We start from the raw sequence: 19,126 nt of genomic DNA, 5'->3' as shown, positions 1-19,126 counted from the left end.
CATGTGGCCCTCTTTGCCTTTTTCTTTAAGTAGGATCCCAACATCAAACAAAGCTTAGTCATCTGCTTACCTTCATCTACTGTGGTCATATCTTGCTCTAGTCTTAGCTTCTGCTTGCTGAGTTTGAGCATAGACTCTTCAATGGTACCTTTGCTGATCAGTTTTATTACTTTTACTTCTCTAAAAACATGGAATGTAAAATTGAATTAAGTACAGTTATGCCACAGAACTATAACAGTTTGATTTGCAGTACAACAAAAAGCAGCAGAAAGGAATATGTTCCCATCACTGCAATCTTGTGAAAACAGCACACTATCAACAACAGGGCCAACACAAGGGACTTAGGTGTACTGAGCCAACTTTTGCCTTGGTGCCTCCCTCACGCATCAGTGCTCCCCCACATCAGCTCCCTTCTAGCCAGTCACCCTGCCTGCATAAACCTGACTCACTCCAAAGGTCTCAGAGGTGACGGGGGCAGGATCGATCCCCACTTGCTCTTGCCCTGGTGGCTGCCTTCTTCAAAATGGTGTTGCTATTGGGTTTAAATTGACATATAAGAGAAAAAAGCCCTATATGGCAGCTTGAACCACCCAGTGGCGGTACTTCAAGGCTGCCGCTAATGGTGAATGAAAAAATTTCAAAGTAGGCTCTACCACAGGGGTGGGCAACCACGGTCCTTGAGGGCCACAACCCAGTTGGGTTTTCAAGATTTTCACAATGAATATGCATGAGATCTATATGCACACAATGGAAGCAATACATGCAAATCAATCTCATGCATATTCACTGTGGAAATCTTGAAAACCCTGGCAACTCCCAGAGCATTAACTCATGGAATCTATTTCTCCAGTACCAATAAGAGGGTGGTTCCTCTTGAATTTAAGTATGCATTTTTTCCCTCACTGCGTAGGCCTTGCACAGTAATAGACCCACCTGCTTATCTGAAATCCCGTACGCCTCCCGTTTATTCAATAGCACTCCTCTCCCTGAGGGGGTTATTCTTTGGCCACAAAGTTTCTCTAAGTATTTATGAAATAAGCTCCAGGATTGTTTAACTCTGTCACATCTCCAAAATGCATGCAAAAAGGTGTTGCTCCCTCTTTTACACTTGGGACATTGATCATCAGGTATCCATCCTGCTCTCGCTGCTTGTGCTTGTGATATATATCCCCAATGTATTAACCTGTATTGACTCTCTTGGAGCTCCGCCCCACCTACTTGCTTTGGGATGTCTTATCAATTTTGCAAAGTTTACTCCCTTCAATTCATACCCCAATTCTCTGCTCCATGCCCCTTTTAGGGCCTCATAGTTACCGGGGGGGGGGGGGGGGGGGGGGGGGGGGGCAAAGTGATAATAAAGCTTTATGTAAGCTAGATGTTGATATTTGACCTTGGGCATCCCCTTGTAAAAATTCTCAAAGTCTTTGGCCCCATCCTCGTACCCAGAGCTATCCAGTCTAAACTAAAACCAGTAGTGGTGTAATTGTCTATATATATATAATGATCTTTATGGGTAAGGAGTAGCCTCTGCTGTAAGTCCTGAAAACTATAAAGAACCCCATCCTCGTTTATTAGGTGTTCGATTAAGGTGATTCCCACTGCTGCCCAGCTTTTAATTATCCCTTTTTCCATTCCTGGCTAATAGTCACCATTTCCTTGGAGTGGTAGCTGATCGCTTATATTTGGGTTCTGGTTCCAGAATTTCATAAGAAAACGCCAACTGTTTCTTAGGGATTGTAATAATATACTTTTCCGACAAGCAGATGGTAGTCTTTTTGATTGGGCCTGCAAAAGAAAGTTAAAATGCCAAGGCCTTTATAGTGCCCTCTCCCAGTTAGTCAGGGTAAACTGGTGTGTATCTAACAACCAAGCCCTAAGATGCCTCATAAGACAAGCCTGGTTGTACCATCTAAGACAAGGTAGTCCCAGGCCTCCTTGTGCCCAGTTATCATAAAGCTACTCTAGTCGCAATTTTGATTTCTTCCCGCCCCACAGAAATTTCCTACTCATCCTATTCAGTTTTTGTAGGTCTTTTCTTAATAAGTATAGTGGCAGTACTTGTAGGATGTATAGCCATCTTGGAAATATAGTCATTTTAATCAAGTTAATTCTACCTATTAGGGACAAAGGTAAACAGCTCCACTTCTTTCCTAATTGCACCCTTCTCCTCCATCGCTAACTCCAGATTCCGCTCCTTCTATCTCGCTGCACCTTATGCCTGGAATAGGCTTCCTGAGCCATTATGTCTAGCTCCATCCCTCGCAGCCTTCAAATCTGGGCTAAAGGTCTACCTGTTTGATGCTGCTTTCGACTCCTGACTTGTTATCGTATCCTTATGTGTCCTTCTGTCTGTCCTTCCCTTATCCTTTTTGGTCCTGTCTGTCCTGATTTAGATTGTAAACTGTAAGTGACTGTCTTTCTTCTTCATGTTCAATTGTAAAGCGCTGCGTACGACTGGTAGCGCTATAAAAGTGATTTATAGTAGTAGTAGTATATTCTCCAGCGTGTGTCTTGTACCTTGCAACATCCTCTCTATGTTCATTTGATATATTTTGGATGTATCCATGGACAACCGCAATCCCAGGTATTGAAAGGATTCATCAGCCCATTTTAACGGGATTAGATCTTTTCAATCCCCCTCCTGGCCCCCCCTTCTCTCTGCAGCGCTTCTGATTTCTCTAGGTTTAGCTTAAAGCCCGAAAAGTCTCCATATTCTGCTATACATTCTAAAAGGGCCTCTACTGAAGTTTCAGGATGGGTCACATGGATGAGTAAGTCATCAGCGAAGGCTGCTATTTTGAAGATTTCTGCGCCCACCTCAATACCTTGTATGTCTGGTGACCTCTGTATATCTCTAATCAGAGGGTCTAAAGTAAGGACAAACAACAGAGGTGACAGTGGGCATCCCTGTCTGGTTCCCCGGTATATGGGGAAGGGGGAGGATAATAGTCCATTGACCCACACCTGAGCTTGGGGGAGATAGTATAATGCATGAATTGTCTCCTGAAAGAACCCCCGTATTCCGTATGCATCTAATACCCCAAATAAAAAATCCCATACCACCCTATCGAATGCCTTCTCTGCGTCAAAGCTGACTAGCACAGACGGGATGGCTTGATTGGACACTACTTCTAACGTTGTTAATATCTTCCTCGTATTTTTGGTAATATTTCTGCCCTGGACAAAACCCATTTGAGATTCCTCAATTATTTCTGGTAGTAATCGGGATAAACGATTCGCTAGGACTTTTGCAAATAATTTGGCTTCGTAGTTAAGTAATGATATCGGTCTGTAAGACTCTGGTTTCTGTGTGTCCCGCCCTGGCTTTGGCAGCACGATAATCTGTGCTAATCTTAAAGATATGGGCATTTGTCTCTCCTTTACTATTGCATTGAACATAGCTGTTAAAGGTGAGACTACCGCTTCCTTATCATTTTATAGAATTCTCCTCTGTAGCCATCTGGGCCTGCTGTATAGCCCAAGATATTTCCTCTGCTGTAAATGGGGCATTTAACATGGCCAAATTCTACAGATCTATTTGGGTGATATTTTGTCCAGAAAGATACATTTTGCTGTTCAACGGGGGAGGGACTGCAGGTGAGTATAAGTGTGCATAATAATCTTTCATGATTCGGTTGATTTGAGCATCCTTATTCTCTAAAGTACCATTAGATGCGTATAGGGCACTTATTTTAGAGGGCCCTTGACGGGGTTCCGACAACCTGGCCAACATCCTACCACTTTTATTTGCGTGTTTATACAATTATTATCTATAATAGGTACATTTTTTTTGGCGTTGTGGTGAATCCTCTCGTTTAGGGCCTGCTGTATTTCCAAGAGCTGGGTTCTTAACTGTATACTGGGGTGGCGTCCATACGCCAGTCTCAATAGTGTTACTTCGTTCTCTAAGCGAAGCACTTCCCTCTCCCTTACTTTTTTCTGATGACTTACATAGGCCAGGATCTCTCCCCTCAATACTGCTTTAGCTGTGTCCCAGTATAACATTGGGGTGTCCATAACAGCCTGGTTGGTTTCCTGAAATTGCTTACATTTTTGAGATATAAACTCTAGAAATCTCTTGTCCTTATAAAGACTAACTGGAAATTTCCATTGAAAGTGACTTGTATTTATTTTGGGGGGGGGGGGGGGGGTTCTAAAATAGCCACTACCATTGCGTGGTCTGATATTTTAATGGGGCCTATTTCTGCCTTCCGTACTCTTGCAAATAAACTTCTAATAATAAATAATCGATACTGGACATGGTGGCGTTAGCGCGAGACAAATGTGTATAGTCGCGTTCTAATGGGTGTAATGTTCGCCAAATGTCCACCAGATCCAGGACTTCACTCATCACTCCAAACCCTCGTGATTCCAGCGCAGAGCCCCTCGTCTCCCCATGTGATCTATCTAGACTAGGATCTCCCACTGTATTGAAATCCCCCCCCTATCAGGATAGGAGTTCCATCAAAACCTGTTAAATGGCGTAAGATTTGCTTGCAGAAAGCCTTGTTATATGTGTTGGGAGCAAACACATTACATATGACTACTGGTTAGCGTTCTATTGTTAGATGTACCAACACGAATCTGCCTGCATCGTCAGTGATAGTTTTATGGGTGGTAAATTGGATCCCTTTCTTAATTAGTATAATGACTCCCCCTTTTTTTGCCTGCGCTGGAGATTCATAATAAGATCCCACCAGTGGCACAATTTCTGGTGTTCCTTAGTGTTTAGGTGCGTTTCCTGGAGTAAGGCTATTGATGTCTTCTGTTTATGGACTGTCTGTAGTATTTTTTGTCTTTTAATCGGTGAGGAGATTCCACCCACGTTCCATGTCACCATCTTAAGGGTCATTATGTAATATCATTATACAAGTGATATGGAAAACTGATACCATCTTTTATTAAGTGACGAGGGCATCCCAGCCAGTACCCCCCCGCCTCCTTTTAAATGTTAATCTTTGCAGTTGTTAACTCCCTGTTACCGAAAGTATGTTACCTATTTCCTCCATCCCCTTTCGAACCTTGAAGTACATTCCTTCCTGTATGTCCCCCTTCCCCCTTCCCTCCCTCTCCTAAAAGGCACCAAAGGTGCACTACTTCCGTGACTCCGATCAAATACTCCCTCCTGCCAAATGTATATCTTGAACATATGTCCCCTTCCTCCCTTGTCATATGAAACATCTTATGCTTTGAAACTTATCTTATAGCAGTCTTAGGTCTTTCTTGTCCTTTCTGCTCCCCTTCATTCCTCTTTAAATAGCTCCCAAACCATCAATAAGAGTTCTACTTATTCTTTGGTTGTGCTCGGTCTGTCTCTTTCCAGCTGGTCAACAAAAGCTTGGGCCGCTTCTGCAGTTTCATCGAATTTCACTGTTCCATTGTATTGGATTCGTAGCTTAGCCGGGTACAATAGGCTAAATCATATTTGTAGTCTGTGTAGATTCCAACAAACCAGAGAAAATTGTTTCCGTTGGAGCGAGACTTTAGTTGAATAGTCTTGAAAACACAGGAGTCTGTGGCCCTTCACCTCGAGCATTTCTCCAGTCCTGAGAGCTGCTAACAGTTCTATCTTATGTTGGTAGTGCAGCAATCTGAGTATGACTACCCTGGGTTTTCCGCTGGGAGCTCTTCTGGATCCCAATCGATGTACTCGTTCTATTTTGAGCGGTCCCGCCGTGCTTTGATTATTCAAGACCTTAGAGAGCCATGGTTCTAAAAAAAAAAAAAAACCTCAGTTCCATATCCTTTATTGATTCGGGTAGGCCAACCAGTCTTAGGTTGTTCCTTCGAGAGCGATTTTCTAAGTCGTCCACTTTTTCCTCCAAGGTTGTCACAGTTTTCTTAAGGTATGCAATATCTGATGAGGACTCCTGATTCGAGGACTCTACTGCTCCCAGTCTCTGCTGAACCTCCTGGAATTCTTTAGTAAAGATGGTTAGTCAGTGATCCATTCCATCCAGCTTATCGATTATTTGTTGTAGCTGACTGCGCATAGTCTCCTCCACCGCCATTTTCACTTCCGTGACTATTTCCGAGGCCCAAGCCGAACTCACTGAGGGTGACAGAGGGGAGTTCTTTTCAGCCATCTTTGAACCTCTGCCCTTATTTTTTTCCATCTCTTTTTTTAGAACCTCTGGTTGCCATGCAAGGATATCAAAGGCTGCCCCGCTGAGATAGCCTCCTTTTGGTTCTTAAATCTGTCCCAGTTACATAGGCTGCCTCTTTGATGTGCTGGGCAGCTAACACAGAGTATGCGTTTATAATTTTGTTATTTAGCTCAACTCCTTTGTCCGTGCTTGATGGAATCAGATATTGATGAGAGTGCCCCTCTATTGTTTTAGGACGCCAGGCTACCCACAAGGTGTAAACTCAGCAGTGCTATGGTTGCTTTTCTCCAGCTCTGCCCGTAGCCCTCCTTGTGCTCCTTGCCCTTTGCTAGGTCCTCAATTAAGTTGTTGATTCATAGTTACTGTTTTTTTCTTTTATTATCTTTATTGCCCCCCCCCGAACCGAACTGAGACCACCATTTTTTTATTCGGCGGTTTCCTGCCTCACCTTACGTTGTTGTTGTCTCTCCTCCCCCACTCAGGAGCTCACCTTCCCTTTTGTTCCTCCGTGACTGCCAGATCTAGCCCTCGTTGTCAGTCTGGTTCGATCGTTATCCAGACCCCGGCCAAATCGCTATCTATTGCTTCTTTCTCCTGTGGGAACAACTCCAGCAACGGCAGTTCGCGGTGCAGTTCGGGGGAGGGGGAAGCGATCTTGTACGCTTACAGCGGCTTCTCCGGCGGCGATTCTTTCGACCTGTGCCTTGTACTTCCAAGGAGCATTTCGTGGTTCACTTGGGAGGGTTAATACCGCTTTTTGTGGAGGTCCTCGATCATGACTTCGTGGAGCTCATGCATTAGCGGCCATCTTGGCTGGTGGCTCCATCGGAACTACCACCTTGATTAAAAAAAAAAAAAAATTTTCGGAGGCAAAATTTCTCGACTTAGCAGATTTAAATTTTTCAAAAATCAACATTCAAAACACCAAATCAAGAATACATTTTTTTCTTTAAATTCCTCTGTTTTCTAGCCCTTTTAATTTTCCAATCATGTTGGTCTCAGTCTCTGGTTTCTGCTTTCCTCTGTCTTCTGTTAACTCTCCTTGCAGGATTACCAGTCCATCTGACACTTCTTCTCTCCTCTTGTATCTTCCTCATGGTTTCTCTTACATCTTACATCTATCCCGAACATTGATCTCTACCTCTCAGCTTGCTTCCATTTAAATTTTTTTCTCTGTCTACGAAGATTTCACTCCTCCTCCTTACCATCCACTCCTCAATCTGCTTCTTTTTACTGTGTCGTCTACCTACAGCTTTTCATCTTTTCCCCACATTCTAGCCAGCATTCCCCATCTCTCACATCTTCCTCAGCCTTTCGGTAGCTTCCTTCCCCCCCCCCCCCCCCCACGTCTGGCATATCTCCCTGGTCCAAAATCTCTCCCTCACTCCCCTCCATTTAGCGTCTTCCTTCATCTGTTCTCTCTTCTTCCTGAGTCCAACATCTCTCCTCCATCAACATATACCCCCTGGGTCCAGAATCTCAACTCTCTCATTCCCATATCATAAGTACATAAGTATTGCCATACTGGGACAGACCGAAGGTCCATCAAGCCCAGCATCCTGTTTCCAACAGTGGCCAATCCAGGTCACAAATACCTGGCAAGATCCTAAAACAGTACAATATATTTTATGTTGCTTATTCTACAAATAAGACTCCTTAAATCAATTATAACACGACCTAAGTCTATTCACTGCTGGATAGACAACTAGTTCACACGTATCAAACTGTCAATTTGGTAAGAGGAGGAGAAAAAGCCTCAATTTCTCAAAGAAAGGCTTATGTCGTGGCACACACTGACAGACCACCACTATGTTCATATAAGTCCAGATCTCTTGAAAAAGCCCTTGCAAAACGGGTACCTGTTGAGGTCTGACAAGCCGACCGAATGTAAAGATAAGTGATTTCAATTTGTGGTTGATTATTCACCGCATTCAAAATTGAAAAAGCATATTAATTGAATATAAATAACTGAATGCAATCAAAGCTCTTCAAAAAGACTTATTTGGAAGGAGAGGGTTTTGCCTATGATTATACGAGTCACAAAAGGACACAGTCACCCATATATTGAGCGTTGACTCAGATTGTTATATGCCTTTCTTTGTGAAATTATGAGGCTTTTTCTCCCCCTCTTACCACATTGAGAGTTTGATACGTGTGAACTAGTTGTCTACTCGTTACCATTCAGTATTCTACAAATAAGCAATGGATTTTCTCCAAGTCCATTATAATAATGGCTTATGGACTTTTCTTTTAGGAAGCTATCCAACCTTTTTTAAACCCCGCTAAGCTAACTGCTTTTACTACATTCTCTGACAACAAATTCCAGAGTTTAATTACACGTTGAGTGAAGAAATGTTATGATTCTGCTAGACAGGCAGGGGAATGACTGGGACTGGCCTCTGATTGGCCTGTTAGGGATTGAGCTGATGGCTGAGGCAGCAGATGTCAGAAGTCAGATCTATTTAAACCTACCTTTCCCTTCAGCCCATGCTTTAGCGTTTGATTCCTGTCAGCTGAAGCCCGTTACCCTCTCTCTGTCTGTGCTTGTGGCACACCGTGCTTTCGTGGGAGTTTGTTTACTCCTCTCACTGCTAATAGCTTCTCTGTGTGCTGGTTGTTCCCAGCGTATGCTTGCTTGTTTCCCTAGCTAAGCTGCTTTCCCTGATTACCTTGCTTCCCTGCACCTGTGGGTGCTCTGTTGCTTTGTCTCTGTGTGCTGGTTGTTCCCCTAGCTAAGCTGCTTCCCTGCACCTGTGGGTGCTCTGTCTCTGTATGCTGACTGAGTTTTGGTAAGAACGTTGTTTGTTTTTCTTCTTTGTTAGCTTTTATCCTTTAACTGCAGTATAAGCCTGCCTCTCCCTAACTTGTGTTTGGCAGCCCTTTCCTTTAGCGTGCTTTTATGCTTTGTCTGCTGTGCTTGTCTCCTGATTCTTGTGAACACTGCCCTTATCTGTTTGGTATATGTAACGGCAGCCTTTCCTGTTTGCTTTTCCCTTTGTCTCTAGTATGTTATCTGACTCTGTGGCACTGCCTTGCGTACTCTTGTGTGTGGATTCCCTTGACTCTTGAGTGCCGAGTGGCACAGTCCTGTGTATTCCTATAGTGGTTTCCCTTCTCCTTGAGTGCTGTGTAGCACAGCCTTGTGTATTCCTTTAGGAGACTTCCCCTTTTCCTTTGGGTGCTGTGTGGCACAGCCTAGTGTATTTGTATGTTACAGCCTAGAGTGTTCCTGTGGAGCTTCGCTCTTTTAGAGTCTGTGTCCCATTCTGTCCTTGACTTTCTCTTCCCCTGGTTGTAGCTTGTACCTGCCAAGTTCTCATCTGTCACCCTTCCCTTGTGTCACTAGCTAGTGGTGTGTGCGTTGCATGTGCGCCAGTCCCTTTTGGGACACCTCATTGTTCTTTTTCCCTTCCCCAGTGTGTGACTTGGTTCCAGTTTGGCAATGAGGCCACGCTTGGACTCTGTACGAGTGGGTTTCTGTTCGGCCGTGAGGCCCGCCTGAGTGGTCTATCTCCCTTTTCTGGTGGTGCTAGTTTGTCCTGAGTGTGCGGGGTTTTGTGGCCGGGGTTTTACTTAGCGCCTGTTTGGTCCACCCTAGGCCTTGGCCAAGGTCCTTCCTAAGCCTCGGCCTGGGCACAAGGGCCCACGAACAGCTTAACAAGAAATACTTTCTCCGATTCGTTTTAAATTTACTACTTTGCAGCTTCATTGCATGCCCGCCAGTCCTAGTATTTTTGGAAAAAGTAAACAAGTGAATCACGTCTACCCGTTCCAATCCATTCATTATTTTATAGACCTCTATCATATCTTCCCTCAGCCGTCTTTTCTCCAAGCTGAAGAGCCCTAGCCGCTTTAGCCTTTCCTCACAGGGAAGTCGTCCTATCCCCTTTATCATTTTCGCTGCCCTTCTCTGTACCTCTTCTAATTCCACTATATCTTTTCTGAGATGCGGTGACCAGAATTGCACACAATATTCGAGGTGCGGTTGCACCATGAGTGATACAAAGGCATTATAATGTCCTTATTTTTGTTTTCCATTTCTTTCCTAATAATACCTACCACTCTATTTGCTTTCTTAGCCATAGCAGCACCTGAGCAGAAGGTTTCAAAGTATCATCAATGACGACACCTAGATTGATTCCTTTCTTGGTCAGTGACTCCTAATGTGGAACCTTGCATGACGTAGCTATAATTCGGGTTCCTCTTTCCCACATGCATCACTTTGCGCTTGTTAAAAAGCAGCGGTCCCAGCACAGACCCCTGCGGAACCCCACTATCTAAGTTTCTCTGTTGAGAATATCAACCATTTAACCTTACTCTCTGTTTTCTATCTTTTAACCAGTTTTTAATTCACAATAGAACACTATCTCCTTATCTCACGACTCTCCAATTTCCACTAGAGTCTTTCATGAGGTACTTTGTCACATGCCTTTTGAAAATCCAGATACACAATATCGACCGACTTACCTTTATCCTCATGTTTGTTCACCCCTTCAAAGAAATGTAATAAACTGGCGAGACAAGATTTCCCTTCACTAACTTTGTCTCATTAATCCATGCTTTTGAATATGCTCTGTAATTTTGTTATTTGTAATAGTCTCTACCATTTGCCCGGCACCGTCAGGCTCACTGGTCTATAATTCCCCAGATCACCTCTGGAACCTTTTTAAAAAATTGGCGTTACATTGGACACCCTCCAGTCTTCCGGTACCGTGCATATCCTGCCCAGTTTCATAAGCCCCAGTGTCCTTCATTTCCCCTCTATCTCTCTGTTTCTTCCATTTCCTCTCTATCTCCTGATATCCCATTTCCATATGCTCTCCTGTGTCCAACATCTCTCCTCCATCTATGTAACCCTTCTTTGCCCTTGCGTTCACACAGGGGCTTAGCCAGACCTCGGTGGGAGGGGGGGCCAGAGCCCGAGGTGGGGGGCACTGTTTAGCCGCCGACCCCCCTCTCCCCGCCACTTTGGACCCCCCCCCCCCCCCCCCCCCGCAGCATCAGGTACCTTGTTTGCTGGTGGGGGTCCCCAATCCCCGCCAGCCGAAGAGTCTCCTTCAGCGCCGGTCGACTCCGACGCCTTCGTTTTGTGATCATCTGTTTCTGACGCCTTATGTCCCGCACTGTGCATGTAGCCCCATGCAGCGATGTAAGGCGTCAGAAACAGATGATCACAAAACGAAGGCGCCGGAGTCGACCGGTGCTGAAGACGACTCTGGCTGGCGGGGATTGGGGACCCCCGCCAGCAAACAAGGTACCTGATGATGCGGCGGCGGTCAAATGTAGAGGGTGCCAGGGCATAATCTGTGGGGGCCCATGCCCCCGTGGCCCCACGTAGGTACGCCCCTGGTTCAACATTTCCCTATTACACCTCATGTCCAGCATCTCCCCTCCATCTTCATATGTCCTCCACTCTGTCCCATATCTTCCATCTCCCTACATCGTCCTATGTCCAGAATTTCCCCTCTTTCATTTACCACCTCCCATGTGTCCACTAGCTGCACTGTCTCCTGATCTCTCTCCATATCTGGCATCTGCACTATCTTCCCATCTGTCCCCATGTCCTGCCTCCCCCCCATTTCCCATTCTGTGTGTAACAGTCTCCCTATGTCCTTGTTGTGTCCAACATCTCTCTTTATAATCCCCCTCTGACCCAGCATCTTCTCTCCCTCCTCTCTATCCCTGTTCCAACATCTCTCCTTCCCCTCTGCCCCCCCCCCCCAGTGTATTATCTCTCCATATATCTATCTCCCCCTCCCATTGTTCAGCATATCTCTCTTCCTCCCCTGTGTGCTTGGGTTGGATAACTACCCCCTCCCCCCCATGGTCTTGGCAGCTCCCCAACGCTGGATAACTACCCCTCCCCCCCATGGTCTTGGCAGCTCCCCAACGCTTCATACAACACTGCCTGCAATGGCCCTAGCCTTTCCCATTTATTGTGCCCCTGCAGAAACAGCAAGTTATGTCAAAAGGAGCGGAGCGGGGCAGGGCATGGCAGAAAGAAAACGCTAGAGTTGACATAGGCTGTGCTGTGTGAAACCCTACTGCTGCTGGGGCTCGAGAGGGGAAAAGCACATTTAAAGAGGGCGGGGTGGCCTCAGAGAGAGGAGGGTTTGCTGGATCTGGGGATGGAGAGAAATGATATATATTAGAGGGGTGGAAGACGCTGCCACTAGCTGGAGGAGCACAGAGTTGGCTGCTGCAAGGGAGCCAGTAAGGCAGACTTTTTGGCTCTAAGCCAATGCTCTCCTGGGCCCATGCCTTGAGCAGGCCCTAATCAAAAAGCTACAATATTAACTCCAGTGACAAACATATTTCCAGTCACTTGTGGAAAATATAGCAGTCATATTCACAGTTTAATTTATTAAAAAATAAGAGACTTACTTGGTCTGCCCTACTCGGTGGCATCGATCTTCAGCTTGCTTATCATTGTATGGATTGCAGTCAATGTCATGAAGAATAACAACATTTGCTGAAGTAAGATTAATACCAAGTCCACCCGCTTTGGTTGATAGAAGAAATATAAAAGTATTCATATCTGTATTGAACTCATCTATCAGGTGTATCCTGCAGAAACAGAAGAATACAAATGCTAGTCATGTTCATGAAAATACAATCAGTTATCACAAAAATACTGCTGCGCCCCCCTTAATATATATATCCTTCTTTGCGACACACTCCGGTCCCTTTAACCAGCACTGTGAAGATTTTAGGTGTCCTTGTCGGTGACTCCCTCATATTTGCCTCTGTGGTATAATGCTCTTTTTTTAAGCTCCGCATGATACAGATTGTATGTTGTCACCTAAACGTTGTTTTGATAGGCGGGATAGTAAATCTTTTAATAAATTTGGAACTTGATATATATATGTATATGTGTTGTAGTAAGCCAAAGGCTCTGTCCAGCCAAACAGTAGGAGATCAGGACCCTCTTTTCCTCAGCCCAGGCACAGAACTCATAGAAAGGATGAACACCCAGCATGGCTCCGGGAAGGAAGGGAGCCCAGTCCTACAGTCACTTCCCAGAAAACTAGGAACCAGTCCTTGGGGACGAGCCAGGATGCAGATTTAGTTCAATATCCCTGGCTCACTAAACATTACAACATGGATTCACAGTGAGGCTGGAAAGAGAAGGGACCAACTCAGCCTTACAAGGAGAACACTAAAAAGGGAGGAAGAATAGCCCCGATGGAGTCTGTGGAGCAGGGAGCACTCCAGCATGTGTCAGAGAGTTACCCCTCCTTTTAGGAGAGGACGAAATAGAAACTGCTACCGAATGAACTAAGCAAGCAGGTCAGTGTGTGAACACCTGGGAGCTGCTATTAATACACACAGCCCCGGTGGGAGGTACCGGGGGTTTGCCAGTTACCAGTAAGAGGGAGGAGGGGTAGGACTCAGCTGTAGGACGCTGGGTCTGTCAAAGTGTGTGAGATTTACCAAGTAATTGGCAGTTTTATTTGCCTGTTTTTCCAGTGTTCATTCATTCAAGTATTTATACACCACTTAGACCTAAGTGGTTTACAGTTTTCATTTTACAGGTACCAGGTCTGTCCCTAGTGGGCTCACAGTCAAAACAGTACATTGTACAATTATTGTACCTGGGGCAACACAAGGTTAATTGACTTGCCCAGGGTCACATAGAGCTGCAGAGGTTCCCCAGGATCACAACCCACTGTTGACCACCAGGCAGCAGTGGGCATTGACCCCAGTTCAACAACCTGCTACACTAACCATTAGGATTTGCTTTGCGGAGGGTAAAGTTTATATCCTTCCTGTGTTTTTCTTTTCTGCTGAATGTGGAGATGAGAACTGCTGAGCTTAAAAGTTTTGCCTGAGGAAGAGGGGTGGTTCCAGGGCCGCCGAGAGATGGTGGGGCAGAGGGGAAACAATATTCCCTGGGCCCGGGCCTCCAAGGCCGCCGGCGTTGCAGTTCCCGGTCTCACCTGCCTGCCTCCTCGGCTCCGGGCCCCCTGCATTTGAAGCGGCAGTCACAGATCGCCTCCCATCGGGCCTTCCCTCCCTGTGTCCCGCCCTTGCAGAAACTGGAAGTTACATCTGACGAGGGCGGGACACAGAGAGGGAAGGCCAGAAGAGAAGCGATCTGTGACTGCCGCCTTGAATGCAGGGGGGCCCGAAGTCGTGGAGGCAGGCAGGTGAGATGGGGGGGCAGCAGCAGCGGGGAGCGACAGGGGGCAGCAGTGGCAGAGCGGCCTTGCCCTGGGCCCGGCCTAGTCTCCCAGCGGCCCTGGGTGGTTCACACTCTCCCCAGTTTTCTTTTTAGGATTTTGTGGACTGAGATAGGGACAAGCTCTATGGATTATAAAAAAAACTGCATATAATCAGGGAATATAATTATGAGGCTTCCCCTGTTTAATGAGATTACAGCCAGAAGTGCTGAACTTTGATGCTAGCTTTACTTGGAACCTTATTTTTTTCTTTTCTGCCACTGGAAATATTCAGCATGTATCTTTTTGAGTTCTTCTTTCTCTCTTTTTGTTGCCGTTTCCTGTACCCCAGCTACTGGAGGAAACCAGAGTGTCCTGATGAGGTTCCTGAATTGAGTCACACCCAAGCAGCTCATTACAGTGTGTGTGTTTATGTTTATGATGTCACTTTTTATTCCGCTTTCCTGAGGCAACCATCAAAGCAGTTTACATTACTAAAATAAAGAAAATGAACTACAACATGTGGTCTGAATATTATTTCAAGCATTTTCTGTTCTCCACTCTATTTTGTTCTAGCATAGAATAAAAATGAAAAATAATGGCAAACGCAGTTTTTGTATATACAGTGCAATCCGCTTAAGTGCAAGGGTCTGGGACTAAAGAAATACATGCAGTTAACTGCTGTGTGCACTTAACTGTTGTGACCCAAAGAAGCTTGACATCTAATAAACATATGTACAGTACTGTTTATTATACGTACAGTATAGTCTCCGTTAACTGACGTTAGGCTTACTTGAAGTAATCAGTCATAGTCCTCTGTACACTCTTGTGTCTGAGATCCATAGACTACGTCTGCCAGACGGTAAAAACTGTCATAGCACTGACATCCAGTGCCCTCCAGATAGGCCCGCACGGTGTTGAGACTCTCTAGCGTGCTTGCAAAAGTGACAGGAGGTTGTTGAATTTCGTCAGCATGTGCCTTGCTGCTCATTTCATCATCTGTTTCATCAGCAGCAGCTGCCTGCGTGTAGGTGCATATCTGGACATCAGTGCTGTCGTCAGCTGTTTGTAGATCGTATCAACAGCTACGTAGTGATGAAACTCCTCTTTAGTAACACCGACTGGGATGTCAACAGCCTGTTCATCTGATGCGTTTGCAACAGCTGCATCTGTTTCGTCCATCTCCACATCCCTAACAAAGCTTGCCCGCTTGTAGCAGTTCACAATGGTTGCCTGTGTAACATGATTCCAGGCTTCTTTCTGCATATGTAGGTAATCCAACAGTGATAGATTACGAGCCAGTTCAACAGAACGTTTATCCTTGCCAGTCTGGTCATCCATAACGCTCTTCAGACGACGTAGCACAAGAACCCGATAATGTTGTCTGAAATTGGCTATTATGCCCTGATCCATAGGTTGGATCAGAGAGGTAGTGTTTGGTGGCAGGAAGACCACCTTGACATTAGACAGCCTGACATCATCACTGTGTGCAGAACAATTATCACAAGGCAACAAAATCTGACGCTTTTGTGCCCGCATTCTAGTGTCTAACTTCTTTAGCCACTGCTTTCAAATTTCCCCACTCATCCATGAATTTGCGTTAAGCTCGTATAACACAAAGTCGCTTAACAATCTTGAAGCAACGGGGTTGTTTGCTCTTTCCAATGATGAGTGGATCCAACTTCTCCCACCCATATTGCAGCAAAGGAGTCTCATCAGTCGGTCCTTCGACGTTTTACTTCCTGTAGTTTTGGCTTGTTTGAATGCAAGTGTTCCATCAGGAATCGCTCGCCAGTAGAGACCGTTTTCGTCAGTATTGATAATGCCACGAGGTAAAAATTCGTTCAAAGATGGTAGGAAGAACTGGAGTGGAGGAGTGGCCTAGTGGTTAGGGTGGTGGACTTTGGTCCTGGGGAACTGAGGAACTGAGTTCAATTCCCACTTCAGGCACAGGCAGCTCCTTGTGACTCTGGGCAAGTCACTTAACCCTCCCCATTGCCCCATGTAAGCCGCATTGAGCCTGCCATGAGTGGGAAAGCACGGGGTACAAATGTAGCAAAAAAAAAAAAAAACCAACCCAATTTTCAGCACCAAAGTCATCAGCGTCTTATTTTTCACCATGCTGTTTCTTGAATTTTATGTTGTTCCTCTCCTTCCATCTTTCCAACCATCCAAAAGTGGCTTTGAATTCAGTTAGTCCAAGACTTTTAGCAAGCTGATTAGCTTTCTCCATAAGCAGTGGACCACTGACAGGAAACTGTCTGCTCCTGACTTGAGAAAACCACCGAAGAAGAGCATCTTCTACCTCCTCAGCTTTTCCCACCCGTTTTTGTTTCTGGCGTGGATTTGTATTGTTTTGCCAGTTTTCCAGAAGCTGGTCTTTCTGCTTCAAGATACGTGAAATTTGACTGGGATTGACACCATATTCTTTAGCAATAGATGCTTGACTTTGTTTGTTTTCTAATTTTTTAAGAACTTCTATTCATTCAGCCAGTGTTCAAAGTCTTACAGTTGCGCGATGACGACGACTCCAGTGTACACTCTAACAACATTCTTTCACTTCTTCTGCCTGTGACAGTTAACCAATGAGATTTCAAATTTACAGCCCCTTTGTCACGTGCCAATCAGCTTCCATATTCTGCGCGTGCGCTTATGTGGAGTCTTTCCTGCAGAGGAGCGGTCTTAAACCATGCATATAAGGGAATCTTGCACGTATCAGTGGTGCGCTAAACCGAAGTTTGTCCCCATAGAAACTGATGGCGCCAAAAACGGGACTGAAGTACGGCATGCAGTTAAACAGAGCATGTGCTTATCCAACGTGCACTGTACAAAATATATGGCAATTAAAAAAATTATACTATTAATTGAAGAGTCCATGGATACTTGTACCATTTCTCAAACAGAAAAGTACGAACGTACGTTCCTTTGAAAATTGCCATGACAGAGAGAAAAAAGGTCCCTACAGGGATCTACACCTGCTTTTTCTGCAAATACCTTTTCCCTATAAAACAAAGTAGTTTTGAAAATGCAGAACTATGTGTTTTGCCTCTCAATCTAATCTTGTCTCTGAGCCAGCTTATTTTTCCTCTAGGAAAAGAATGTGCGTTGTAGATCCCTACAGATATGTTTACCCATTCACAGGGTAGGCAGTTTTCAGATGCCCTTTGAAAACTGCTGTCATCACATATAATTCAAAGATTAGTAAATGGCCAATTTTCATCAGGATGCCAAATATATAGGGATATTCATTTCAGTTATATGGATCTCTTTATATGAATATTTATTTAAGAATGTACCATCCTAACTTCAGGAGGCAAAAAACAGCAAGGCAGGCGGTCTGCCAAATCCAATATGGAAGATAAAACAACAAGGCAGACCTTGTAAGAAACACAGTCTTTATTAATAGATTAAAAGCGCCTAGAATTTCAACATAAAATGCCCGACATGGCCATTCAACGCGTTTTTATGAGAGACTGATCCCAGAATCTTGCTTGCTAAGTTTTAACAGATGCATCAGTCAGGCTGATTTTGGAATTTTACATCAGCTAGTGACCTACTGCCCCTGACACAGCCATTTCAACTGGCGAAACATGGCCAGGTAGGGCATTTTATGTTGAAATTCTGGGAGCTTTTAACCTATTAAGATTCTGTTTCTTACAAGGTCTGCCTTCTTGTTTTATCCTCCATCCTAACTTCATGCAGGCAAGTTATCTGTACAATGTTAGGACTTCTATTTATGCAGTCTGCTTATATGTAGAGTTACATGGATAGCAAATGAGTATTGTGGTTAACAATATAACTTTAGGTCTCACCCCCAGACCTCTCTCTAGGTACATGGATACATTTTGGCCACATATCAACTGATGCTGGCTAGGTATATGCTTTTGAATATTGGTTCTTACATTTTTATAATTTGTTTTAAAACTTGTTAGAAGAAGTAAAACCAGTTTATTAAATGATCTTCCAATACATGCATATATTTGTTAAATCAAAACAAAAACAAGACCTACCTTTCTGAAATCGGTGTCTTTCCATCTAGCCTGAGATATACATGGTGATGATGTTTCAAGAAAACTTCTAAAATATCTAGCATCATAGTAAACTGGCTAAATAACACCACTCTGTCACCCTGTGCAAAGATACCAAAAAGAAATACAAGGAAATGAGAAAATAACCACTCTAAGAATATGTGCAATAAATGAAACCATATACCAAACCTCAATTAGCATTTACTAGCATTGATAACCATTACTACTGGTCCATGAATATACAAAGAGTGTTAAATTGAAGATGGCCCCCAAATGTCAAGTAAATACAAACATAATAGCACAATAATTTTTTTTTTAGTACTTGTTATAAACACGGATATCCAATAATTCAGATCTTATACACCACCAATATCTCTTGTTCAGGATTCAGTGCGGTTTACACTATAAGTGGGACAAAGGTTGGGTACAATATTATAGGTAGGACATTGGTCGAATACAATCTTTTTGGTTGAAAACAATGTTATATAACACTAGAGAAAGTGAGATTAGTAAAGGTGTTTCGTTTGATACTCCTGTAGTCAGTCAAGGGATATCAAGAAGTGGTGGTTGTTATGTAGCAGCCTTTAGAAAGAGGAAAGTTTTTAATCTCTTCCAGAAACTGAGGTAGTTAATCTGTGATCTAGTGGCCAGAGGGAGTAAGATCCATAAAGAGATTCCTAAATACAGGGAAGAGCGAGCTGACTTCTGAAATCGGATTCCCTTGTAGAACTGTGGGGCTAAGGATCAGGTGTTCTTTCAATCTGTTGGAATGAACAATATAAACAGATAATCTATTAATCACACTGCTGACAACAATTCACAGGTAACA

The 19,126-nt window shown here is 44.3% G+C and overlaps 2 protein-coding genes across 5 annotated transcripts in view; one reads left to right on the top strand and one right to left on the bottom strand.

The window, feature by feature from the left end:
- Positions 1 to 14,737, top strand: part of HPGDS (hematopoietic prostaglandin D synthase) — a 79,017-nt gene extending 64,280 nt beyond the window's left edge. The window contains exon 7 of the mRNA XM_030190702.1: positions 14,622 to 14,737. Coding sequence (XP_030046562.1) covers positions 14,622 to 14,665 — 44 coding nt within the window. The 3' untranslated portion in view covers positions 14,666 to 14,737. The remainder of the gene's footprint in view (positions 1 to 14,621) is intronic.
- SMARCAD1 (SWI/SNF-related, matrix-associated actin-dependent regulator of chromatin, subfamily a, containing DEAD/H box 1) overlaps positions 1 to 19,126 on the bottom strand; it is a 314,928-nt gene that overhangs the window by 14,292 nt on the left and 281,510 nt on the right. For all 4 annotated transcript variants that reach the window (XM_030190695.1, XM_030190696.1, XM_030190698.1 and 1 more), the window contains 3 exons: positions 18,280 to 18,398; positions 12,492 to 12,674; positions 71 to 180 (listed from right to left, as the gene is read on the bottom strand). In XM_030190695.1, the coding sequence (XP_030046555.1) occupies positions 71 to 180; positions 12,492 to 12,674; positions 18,280 to 18,398 (412 nt within the window). The remainder of the gene's footprint in view (positions 1 to 70; positions 181 to 12,491; positions 12,675 to 18,279; positions 18,399 to 19,126) is intronic.

This window comes from Microcaecilia unicolor, chromosome 2 (assembly GCF_901765095.1).
Source record: "Microcaecilia unicolor chromosome 2, aMicUni1.1, whole genome shotgun sequence".
Taxonomy (NCBI): domain Eukaryota; kingdom Metazoa; phylum Chordata; class Amphibia; order Gymnophiona; family Siphonopidae; genus Microcaecilia; species Microcaecilia unicolor.
Note: the sequence above shows the minus strand (reverse complement) of the source record. Positions and strands in the feature narration are given on the sequence as shown.